Source organism: Marmota flaviventris, chromosome 17, assembly GCF_047511675.1.
Source record: "Marmota flaviventris isolate mMarFla1 chromosome 17, mMarFla1.hap1, whole genome shotgun sequence".
NCBI classification, from domain to species: domain Eukaryota; kingdom Metazoa; phylum Chordata; class Mammalia; order Rodentia; family Sciuridae; genus Marmota; species Marmota flaviventris.
Window position 1 is genome coordinate 30,860,468 of NC_092514.1, and position 11,842 is coordinate 30,872,309.

Sequence of the window (11,842 nt, forward strand, 5' to 3'; positions counted from 1 at the left end):
TTATAATCCTAGATTTATTTCTCAAAGAAGGAACTGAAAAAAAATTACCAAATAATATTTATACAAATATAGCTCATCTAAAAGTGGGGACAAGCATTTTTCTTTTTATTAACATTTTAAATATGTCAGGTGAACAGTCATTAAATTTAAAACAAAACCCCACAAAATAGTTCATCTCTCATTTCCTGACCCACATTATAATTTTTCTCCCATCCGTCTTTAGTCCATTTTCTATCAGTAACTTGGATACTCTTTTGCCTAAGCTCTTTAGCATTTGTCCTCAATCCAAGTCTACCCTGAACCATTTCCCCTGCCCGCTCCCAGGCCTTCAGCATAAGCAAGTTAGATGGGTGATCAAGGAGGGAGGGACATTTTGATACTCTTGTCAGGCTCATGCTGGGGGCCTCTTCCCTGTCAGCACCCTCTTCAGGGCGCCCTGCACATCAGGGTTCCGGAGGCTGTAGATGACTGGGTTCAACATGGGACTGAGGATAGTATTGAGGATGCCAATCCCCTTGTCCTTATCCGAGGCTGAGACTGAACCCAGGCGCATGTAACTGAAGAAGCCAGTTCCATAAAAGATACAGACCACAGTGAGGTGGGAGCCACATGTGGAGAACGCCTTCTTCCTCCCCTCAGACGAGCGGATCCGTAGTACTGCAGCAGCAACGTGGGCATAGGACACTGAGATAAGGATCATGGGGATGACTCCCATAAAGGTGGCTCCCACAAACAGTAGCTGCCCATTGAGGTGGATGCTGGAGCAGGAGAGCTGGAAAAGGGGAGGGAGGTCACAGTAGAAGTGGTTGACCACATTAGGGCCACAGAAGTCAAGCACAGATACAGCCACTGTGTGAGTCAAAGCATTGATGAAGGAGACAGTGCAGCAAATGCCCACCAGGGCACCCTGGACTTCACGGCTCATGCGAGTGCTGTAGGTAAGGGGCCGGCAGATGGCCAGGTAGCGGTCGTAGGCCATGGCAGTCAAGAGGTGACAGTCCACACCAGCCAGAAGGTGGAAAAAGAAGAGTTGTGAAATGCAGGCAGCATAGGGAACTCTGCACTGGGAGGCCAGGAGACACACCAGCATTGGAGGAACAGTGACGGTGATGCACCCAATGTCCAGCAGAGACAAGTTCCCCAGGAAGTAGTACATGGGGGTGTGGAGTTTGGGCTCCACAAAGATGGCAGCCAGAATGCTGAAGTTGCCCCCCACTGTGATTAAATAGGCAAAGAAAAAAATGACAAAAAGAATGGGTTGCAGTCCTCTATTTCCTGTCAGTCCAAGAAGGATGAACTCAGTGACACCTGTCCTATTTCCCCAGGCACCAGGATCCATAGGCCACTGCTGAAGCTGTACTGAGAAGAGGAGACTTAGACCTGAAAAGGTAGAGAGTGACACACAGTAGGCACATAATCTATGTCTATTAGATGGTGGAGTGCTCCAGCTAGAACAACTCCAAATCAGGAGAGATACTAGCTTACACTGAGGCCAGGTTCCTGAAGATTCACCATGCCAGACATTAACACTTTAGTTACTGGTTAAGAGAGAGATGCAGGGAATCCCAAGAAAAGGGCCTGGAGCAGAGGGAATTATTCCAGAGACCCAGGACAGGAGGACAAGACCCCATGAAAACAAGAGACATGAGAAAGATTAAGGAAAAAGAGGAGCGGGAAGCAGACAGTGGAATTTGGGGAAATATTAATATTTTAAACTGTATACTCTGAGTGTTAAAATAAGCACTTCATTTTTTTTTAATTCTCATAAAAACTTTATGGAGTAACTACTAGGATTTCTATGTAATCAGGACACCGAGATTTAGAAAGGTTAAATAAGGACCTAAGATCATCAAACTCCGGACAGAATCGTGTCTCAGGCCTAGAACTTTCTGCCTTCTAGCCTACACTTTAATGCTATATTGCTTGGACATGGTTGTTGTTGAGGATTTATGAATGAATTGTCTATAATAAAGAAAATGATGGAATTTCAAAAGTTTTAGGTATTAGGATGTCTACAAATATTCAAGGAAGCCAAGACCCCATTATTTTATCCTTTCATTCAATTATTTGTTGAAGGTCATGGTACTCTGGGTATATTTTTCTAACATATTTATTTATGTATGTATTTTTTTAGTTTTAGATGGACACCTTATCTTGTTTTTATGTGGTGCTAAGGATCGAGCCCAGTGCCTCATGCATGCTAGGCGAGCACTCTACCACTGAGCCACAACCCCAGCCCCTACGTATATTTTGATGATAAATCTAACATGCTGGTCATGAGGTGTGGGAGGAAGAGAAGGTACAAGATGATTTTAAGGTTCTTGGGCTGAGAAACTGGGAAGATGAGTTGCTAATAAATGTCACCAGGAAAACAGATGATTTTGTGCATGCTTGTCAGGGAGGTGGGATCAGGAGCTTTTCCAAGGGAAAAGGGAGGAATTGAAGTCCTTGAGAGCATTGAGGTGGCTTCCACTCCATCACATATGTACAGGTACCTGGAAACGATTGAGGAGTGAACCCTAGTGTAACTGGGGAGCGGTCTTCAAGGCCTCCTTATTTCTTTTTTACATGTAAAATTGTTTTATTAAACTATACAGTCCTTGTCTTGAAATCTCTTTTCTCACTGGAACCACTTTCTGCCTCTACAGCTACCATCAACGCAGACGATGCTGGCTGTCTACATGGATTATTCCAGTAGCCTCTCAATTGTTCTCCAACTTCCTTTCTTCCCCTCCTCACACCATCACATCCCTTCATGGGAGCTGGGAAGACATGAACATCACATCTACAATTTTTCTATCTGTATTTTTACCTAACATCCTGTAATGGCTCATTTGGTTGGTAATCTATAAAGACAATCGGGAATCAAACAGATGTGAAATAGGATAATAGATTTTAATATCCTTATGAGATATTTATGGATATTCTATTTTGATACAAAATTCAACAAATGATAGTTGCAATGTGGAATCTGAAAAACTCAACAAACTTTTCAATTTTAAACACGTTAATGTATCCTGCATTTTTAATGCATCTTTAACCAATTATATGACTCTGTATCATCAAGTCCTTGGTCATTGGAAAGTATTGATTCACTGACCTACAGATCTTCCAAATATTGGCCTAATTCATTAAATAATATTTTTAAAAGATAACCCTTTTCTCTACTGTACAAATAAAAAATAAAATAAAGTAAAAAATACATAAAATGCCAAAGGGAATTTCTGGAATGTCTCCAGGGACACATTAAGACTGGTTACAGGCATAGATATTCCTCCTTTGACTAGACTACAGAGCAGCAGTTCTCCAAGTGTTATCCATGGAGAATTGTGAAACTCTGTGCATCACTCAGCCAGTTTGTGTGTTAAAATTATTTTCAAAATTATGCAAGAATTTTCTCTCTGGCTGTTTTTCACTGTGCTGATATTTGGCCTGATGGTACAAGATCAGCTGTGGGTGAAACTATGAGTGTCTTAGCAGGAATCACAACACTGACACTGAACCATGGTGTTTGTACTCCTCAGTACAATATACATGCAAAAAAAGAAGGTGTGGTAGGTGAGGGGTAGGGGGAGGCAGGAGCAGCAGCAGCCATCATCTTCAGTTAGGAATAAAATAAAAACACCTCAACCCTTATGGTAACATATTTTAATACATTGACTGATGAAATGGAATGTATTCATAAAGCATTTCTACTATATACTAAAGTGCAATTATCTAAGAAAAAATACTATGTGATTGTTTGTAATGATAATTAAACAGCTAACATTTTAATGGAAAACTATTTTTATTTGAAAGGATGATTGACCAATAAACTCTATTTATTTGTATTTCTGTATTTGATTGTGTTTTCTTAAAAATAAACCAAGTGAGCAAGTCCTCTAAGTAAACAACAGAAAGTACTTGTTGCAATGATAAAATTGAGCTTCCAAGTAAAAATTAGAATATTGAAATACTTGCATTTGACAATTTTCCAAACTTCAAGGCCTCCTTCTTCTGGATGCTTGCATAAGCTGGGCCACTCTCTGTTGCTAACTAGTGCTTCCCACCCCACCCCCACCGTCAGTATGTCCCCCTTCTGTACATCAAAAATCCAACCCTCAATTCTCAGGTCCATCTCATCATCCCAACTTCTTAAAGTGATTTTCCTTATTCAGCCCAATCTTTACTGGAGCTTGCCCTCCTGTGACATCACAGACAACGGTAACCTGACTCATTCCAGTATTTTCATATATGGAAAGGAATAAGAAGCATTAAGAAGAATAGTTTGTCCTGAGTCATGAGAGAACCATTCAGAATCAGTAGCACAAAACACAGATTATGCTAACAGGCTACCATAGGTGAGCCCTTATGCTCCCAACACCTCCATCCTCTCCTGTTCTGCAAAAACTATTGGCCATCTATTGCCAGATTGATGAGAAAAGTCAAGTTCAAAAATATTAACTTGACTAAGGTCACATATGTCAGATTATGTTCTGAGAAGAGAACTTATTCATTTTCAGCCAATTCTTGCTGTCTGCCAGGAACCTTGCCATGTATATGAATACGTAGATTAGGTATATATGTTCATTTTCCCTTCTCTTCCAGTGACTTAGAATGAAAACCTCATCATTATAGTTACTACCATTCTCCTATAGATCAGGAAGAGGCCACCTGAAGATCATGAGTGAGTAGAACACCTGGAGCTCTGGGCAGGCCTGTGGTGCACTTACCTTCCTGCGAATGAGCTGGACACCTGGGGGTGGTTCTCAGAGGGCAGTGAGTGCCAAGCTGACCCAAGGTCGCCTGTCTCCAATAGGCTTAATAAAGGGAGCAAGGCAGAGGCCCAGAGAATCTGTCCCAGTGTTCTCTCCACTCAGGAGCTAATTAGCATTGAGAGGCCCTAACACCAAACTTCCCCAGAGGCTGCACAAGAAGCCAGAGACAGACAAACAACCTCAGTCCTTGAGGATTTCTCCTATCTGCCTAGTATTTTGGACTCTTAAAGAATCATTAGATTCATGACATCACTCCCACCTCCTAATGTTTCCAAAAAGGAGGAAAGCTGTAGTCATCAGATTGCAGATCTGGAAAAGTGTCACCAAAAAACTCTGATGACTTGCGGTGTCCAGAGAATGGGTTTGGAGCTCACACTGAGTCCCAGATAATAACTGATTTGGGTATATTTTTTTTCTCATTTATTTTTCACATTTTTAAAGGTGAAATTTTTAAAGTTGGTTTAATTAAATATAAATTTAATTGTAAAGTTTTATGGGTTTGAGAAAAGATCGAGTGGTACTTATAGTACCTCCATCAATACAGACAACATTTCAATGATTCCCTTCGGGTCCCTGGTGGCCCTTTGCCATCAGTCTCCCTCCTCTTCACACCTTAGCCTGTGGCAACCTCTAATCTCACTTCTGTCCCCATGGTTTTGCCTTTTTCAGAGTGTCATTGTTAGAATTTGGATGTGGATTGTCTCCCAAAGCTTCATCTTCTCTTTTGTTGCTGTTTGCTTACCAGCATATAAACATACAACTACTCTCATCTTAAAAAAAAAAATTTAAAAATTCAAGACTTTCTTAATATTTGTTTCTCCATTGGCTACCTCAGCACGTCCCTTCTTCCAATCATAGCTGAACTTCTCCAAAGAGTTGCCTTCATCTGCAGTCTCCATTTCCTGACTTTCCATTTACTGGATCCTCCAACTGCACCTGCTCCTACTCCAACCACCTCTCTCCAAGTGCCCTTGGAGGGGCCACACCCTGCTGGAATGGCCTCCTCCCTATCAACTTGGCAAATACCCAACCCATGGCTTCATCTCTATCTCCTCATTTACTAGTTAAGAGCACTTTTTAAAATTTTTTATATAAAAAAAGAAATATATAACTTTAATATCTTTATGTAAAAATAGCTTTCTAGCCATTCACTATACAAACACATACAATTAACTGAGCAGTGAGTTATAACATTTGGCATATCATTATCATTTGACAAGGACAGAAGTAATTGGTCATTGGAAATGTTGATTTGTTCAGCTGCTTCTGAGTGACAATCTAGCCAAATATTGTCATGTGCCTTGGAGAATTTTATAGCCTTTCAACTAGAAACGCCACTCACAGGTTTTTATCTTTAGAAATTAGAAGAGTGTATACAGGTGAAAATACAGGAACACTTGTTGCAGCATTCAGATTATTTGAACCAACACAGGTTCACCAATAGAAGGTTATTATGTCTATTTTCCTCCATTCAGTCAAAGGAATACTATGCAATCACAGAAAAAGATAAGAAGACCTATGTTTAATGTCATGAAAAGATGTTTGCCTATATTATTAAGGTTACAGAGCTTTAGATGTAGAAAAATTCTTTTTGTAAATATATCTTATGAATGAAAAATATTTACACATATATGCTAAATATTCATATTATCTATGAATGGTCAACCTATGGGTGATTTTTTATTTTGCTCTTTTTGTGTATGTGTGGGTTTTTTTTGTTGTTGGTGGTGGTGGTGGTAGTGGGGATTTAACTCAGGGGTGCTTTACCACTGAGCCACATCTCCAGTCCTTTTTGGGTTTTTGTTTTTTGTTTTTATTTATTTTGAGACAGAGTCTCACTAAGTTGCTTAGGGCCTTGGTTGCTAAGTTGCTGAGGTTGGCTTTGCAAACCTCCTGCCTCAGTCACTGAAGTCGCTGAAATTACAAACACTTGCCACCATATCCAGCTCTTTTGTACTTTCTAATTTTCAATAAGCACACATTTTTTTTGAATTATGGAAACAGTTGTTTAAAGCTATAAATTCAATAAATAAAATATCTTCCTCCTGATAGTAACATGCAGAGGGGCTGGTTTCAAGTTTCAGTCAAGGGTAACAAAGATCTCCATTTAGTCAAGATTTTTCCATGTGAGCCAAACCTCTTTCTCTAATTAACTTTTTCAGATTTATTTTTTGTTGTTAATGGTCCAATATGAAAACATTTGACATCTCTGTGGTTTTTCTAATCAGTACGTATTCTTTCAGTATTGGTTGTTTTTTGTTTTTTGGTATTGGGGATTGAACTCAGGGGCATTTGGCCACTGAGCCACATCCCCAGCCCTATTTTGTATTTTATTTAGAGACAGGGTCTCTCTGAGTTGCTCCGTGCCTTGCCGTTGCTGAGGCCGGCTTTGAACTGGTGATCCTGCTGCCTCAGCCTCCCAAGCCTCTGGGATTACAAGCACATGCCTCGGGACCCAGCTCAGAATTGACTTTTTAAATTCAGTTTCGTCTTATAGGTTTATTTCTTAAAATTGACATCCAGCAATACCTCAACTTGGACCAGCTGCTTTGGAACAAATCAAATTTGTTAAGGAAATACAAACTTCCTAATTCACATTTTCATGTTCCTTTTCATATTTTTTAGTCTTTATTGTCCCTCCCATCTCTTCAACTTAGGATACCCTTTCTCCTTGAGATGGTTTATTACTCTTTGAGAGGCAATAATTACAGGTGTATCTTGCCCTGGGTTCAAATCCCAGCTGTGACATTTATTAGCTTTGTGACTTTCAGCAAATTATTCAGACCTTCTGAGGTTCAGTTTTATAAGACACAGTTTATAAATCTGTAACCACTTCAAAAGGTTATGAGAACTGAATGAGCTAATAGAGTCCACTCACTGAGAATAGTGGCAGGTATATGGTAGTTATGGATTAAGGGATTATTCTCATCATTTTGATTGCACCTTCCTTCCTGAGCCAGTCTCGGACCCCATTCCATCATACCCACACTCTATTTCCAGTAAGGACAATACCTGTTAGAAGCTTAAGTAGAGCAATGTATTTGTTAAGACCAGAGGCAGAGAGTCTCACTTGGGGGGCAACTTCCCTGTGAGCACCCTCCGCAGGGCGCCCTTCACATCGGGGTTCCTGAGGCTGTAGATGAGTGGGTTCAGCATGGGGCTGATGACAGTGTTGAGGATGCCAATGCCCTTGTCCTTGTCCGAAGACTCCACAGAACCCAGCCTCATGTAGCTGAAGACACCTGTCCCATAGAAGATGCCCACCACGGTGAGGTGGGAGCCACACGTGGAGAAGGCCTTCTTCCTGCCCTCTGCAGAGCGGATTCGTAGCACGGCAGCCACCACATGGGCATAGGACACAATGATGAGGACCAAGGGGGCCACACCCATGAAGGCTGCTGCTGCAAAGAGCAACTGCTCATTGAGCTGGGTGCTGGAGCAGGAGAGCTGGAAGAGCTGGGGGAGGTCACAGTAGAAGTGATTGATCACATTGGGGCCACAGAATTTAAGAGTAGACAAGGCAACAGTTTGAGTCAGTGCATTGGTGAAGGAAAAGACACAGGACATGCCAGCCAAGGCCTTCTGCATCCCCCAACCCATACGGGTGTTGTAGGTGAGAGGCTGGCAAATGGCCAGATAGCGGTCGTAGGCCATGACAGTCAGCAGAAAGCAATCCGTCCCAGCCAGCAGATGGAAGAAGAAGAGTTGTGAAAGGCATGCCCGATAGTGGATGGTTTTGTTGTTGGATATGAAATGCCTTAACATGGCAGGGACAGTGACACTGATGCTCCCAACATCTAGCAGAGACAAGTTTCCCAGGAAGAAGTACATGGGGGTGTGGAGTTTGGGTTCCATAAAGATGGCAGCAAGGATACTAAAATTACCACCAATAGTTGCTACATAAGCAAGAAGGAAGACGACAAAGAGGATGGGCTGCAGAGCTGGAGTCTCTGTTAGGCCCAGCAGGACAAACTGGGTCACAAGTGAATCATTTCCTGAGGCTCCCAGATCCATGACTTTCTTCCACCTGCAGTAGATTGAGCAAAGTTTGAAGGCACCAATGGTGGTAAAAGGAGAATGAGATCTTTATAACAACCATCAAGTGTGACAATGTCCAGGAGAGTAAAGACACACAAAATTTAGGGAGGAGAAAGTTAAAGATTGAGCTATAATAAGAAAAGGCTTGATAAATCTGACTCTTCGTGGGCAAGAACAGAGGCATTGGACAGCCACAAACAGAGATAGATAAACTGATATAAAAAGAAGAACAAGAGTGACATTTGAGGGACATTGAGTTAGAGGGACAGACAATTTTCCAGAGGCCAAATTTCCAGGAAAGAAACCTCAAGTCTGCAGGTGGCGGCATTGTGATAGTTTGGGGGTACACAGATCCCAGAGGATGAAAGGGAAGCTTTGGGAAAAGGGGGTAGACACGGTGCCTCCAACCTGCATCTCCAACCTCTACATATGAATGTCATCATACAGTCATCCCTTGGTAACCTCCGGAGTTTGGTTCCAGGACTCCTTGGATACCAAATCCTGCAGATGCTCAAGTCTCATAGATGGCATAGTATTTGCTTGTAATCTATGCACATTCTCCCACATACTTTAAGTCATCTCTAGATTATGTATATTACGTCTTGCAATGTAAAAGTCATGTAAATAGTTGTAACATTATACAGTTTAGATAATAATGGCAAGTAAAACTTCTCTACAGGTTCAGCACAGATGCAATTCTTTTCCAAATATTTTTTTATCTGTGCTGAGTTGACTCCAAGGATATAGAACTCATAGAGACAGAGGACTGACTGACTATGAGTGATGGTAGCAGTGAGGTGATTCCTGTGGCCCAGACTATTAAATGATTAACTCGTGAAGCCATGAGCCTCCACCTGAACTCTTCAGAACAAGGTAAAAATGCAATGATAAATCGGGAAACTGCAGGAAGACACATCATTGAAGACATTTCCAGCTCCAAAATCAGTGACTGACAGCCTTTTAGATTTTCTAAATAGTCAGATTGTTTTGCATTTCTCCATATAGAATCTAGGAAATTTGGGGTCCAAAGTACTGACATTTTATTGAATAAGAATCTAAAATGATCTTTGAGAAGAGTGAGAGTTTCAAGGTTTAAGCTCTCAGGTGATGGAGTAGATACAAAGTTGAGCTGCCTCACTGGATACACAGTTGATCTCTCCCAGAGGAGTGTTGAGTAAGCAAGAGAACCAGACCCCAAATTCCACTCTGCTTCCAATTCTACCACCACTTAGCTTTTTGCTCTTTTTTCTACTGAATCTAATCAGTCATCATCTAACCCATATAGTATCATGGGCTTAATGACCAGATAAAGCAATAGTTACAGAGCCATATATGATGATCATGTGTGGGAGCCACTGCTTAGCCCCGAAGTGACCACCCCCACAAAATACCTGGTAGCCTTCATCGACCTCTGCCTGAGGGGGTAGATATTGAATTCACTCACCTGGAGCCTAATTCACATAGGAAATGGCTTGAGTCAAAGATCCCCCAAGGCAAAAGGCAAGAGCAGAAGAAGACACATCTGGAGGAATAGTGTCCTCAGGTCCATAATGGGTCAACTACCATCTGCAGGTGTGACCTTTACCGCATGGACATGTTCTTACCGTTACCTCCAACTCAGTCTCTCCAAAGCTGAACTGCCCTCTTTCCATCCTGATCTGCCCTTCATGGAACTATTTTGGTAACAGGCTTGCCATCCTCTCAGTTAGTGTGGCTCAAAAAACTTAGTCTTTGCTGACTGCCTCCTTCTGCCCTCTCACAATCAAATACCCAAGTCCCACTGGAGTTTTGCAGGGGAAGGAAAAGCTAGTCCGGAGTCCAGAGGGAGAACTTCACTTTCATGGAAACTCAGTTGTGAGTATGCAGCGGGGATGGCACTCACCTGGCTAAGAAGACTTAACTGACACTTCATGGGCAAAGAAGAGGGACAGTCATGCCAGCCCAGTGGACCCCACAAAAGGAGAGCTTAAAAAGGACCAATAGACACAGAGACAAACAACTTGGCTGACATCATTTTCACATTGGGATTTTTCTTCTCCACCTTTTTACCCCTTGGAGGCTTCAGAAATTAGTGTCTTCAGGGGACAGGTAAACATCTGCCTTTGCCAGACAGATAATGATCTCTAGTAACTTTAAATTTTTTTTGAACTCTCTCAGTATTTCCAAGTACAACTTTTGTGAATATAGAAAAATTCATTTATTTTACATATGTGGTTTTGTGCACTTATTAAGAATCAGCATTCTTGGGCTGGGATTGTGGCTCGGCGGTAGAGCACTCTCTTAGCATGGGCGGGACCCGGGTTCGAGCCTCAGCACCATATAAAAAATAAATAAATAAATAAAGGCATTGTGTTGTGTCCATTTACAAAAAAGATTCTCTCTCTCTCTCTCTCTCTCTCTCTCTCTCTCTTAAAAAAAAGAATCAGCATTCTTATTCCTAGCATTTTGTAGTGTTAAAATGAATCTCAAAATCTTAAAGTCTAAAAAGTCATGTAGTGTTGGAGGCCAGAATTGAGATTTGGGGTTTCTGGTTTAGACTAGCCTGTCATTTCAGAAGAAGAAATGACTTGAGACTCTTCAGCTTTGTTTGCAACATGGGGAGAAGTGAAAGGTGAAGTCTGGGGAGAGATCTGCTCCTAGTACATCCCTGGAAAAATGTCCTCTCCAGTGTCTCACAAGTTTACTTCACATGATATGACCATCCTCGAATCCAGCTTGTCTTCTAGTCTCATACAAATGTCTTCCCTTTTTCTCTGCTCCCTTTGTACAATCTAGATCCTGTAGCATCTGATTCTAGATGTTTTCCAGCCTCCTGTCTCCAACACCATAAGGGCAGATAAAGATTTAGAGCATCTACTAGACCAGGACCACCCTATTTTTACTAATTTCTGAAAGTGACTTTAGGCAGCAAATAACATTTTTAACAACTCCTTGTTCATTAATAAAGATTTCCCACTGGCTTAAGGCTGTCATGGGCCAAGAGACGATAATAAGGAATTAGGATGAGTTGAGATTTCTGTTGACAGTTATCTGTGTAGAGGACCTCT

The 11,842-nt window shown here is 41.5% G+C and overlaps 2 protein-coding genes across 2 annotated transcripts; both read right to left on the reverse strand.

Annotated features, from left to right (window-relative positions):
* Positions 1-391: 391 nt before the first annotated feature.
* LOC114084459 (olfactory receptor 3A10) lies at positions 392-1,354 on the reverse strand. Its single transcript, XM_027925550.2, has one exon. The coding sequence runs from the start codon at positions 1,337-1,339 to the stop codon at positions 392-394; it is 948 nt and encodes a 315-aa protein (XP_027781351.2). The 5' UTR covers positions 1,340-1,354.
* A 6,469-nt stretch (positions 1,355-7,823) lies between these two features.
* Positions 7,824-8,771, reverse strand: LOC114084450 (putative olfactory receptor 3A4). The gene has a single exon (XM_027925540.2). It carries the CDS (start codon positions 8,769-8,771, stop codon positions 7,824-7,826), a length of 948 nt encoding a protein of 315 aa, XP_027781341.2.
* Positions 8,772-11,842: the final 3,071 nt, after the last annotated feature.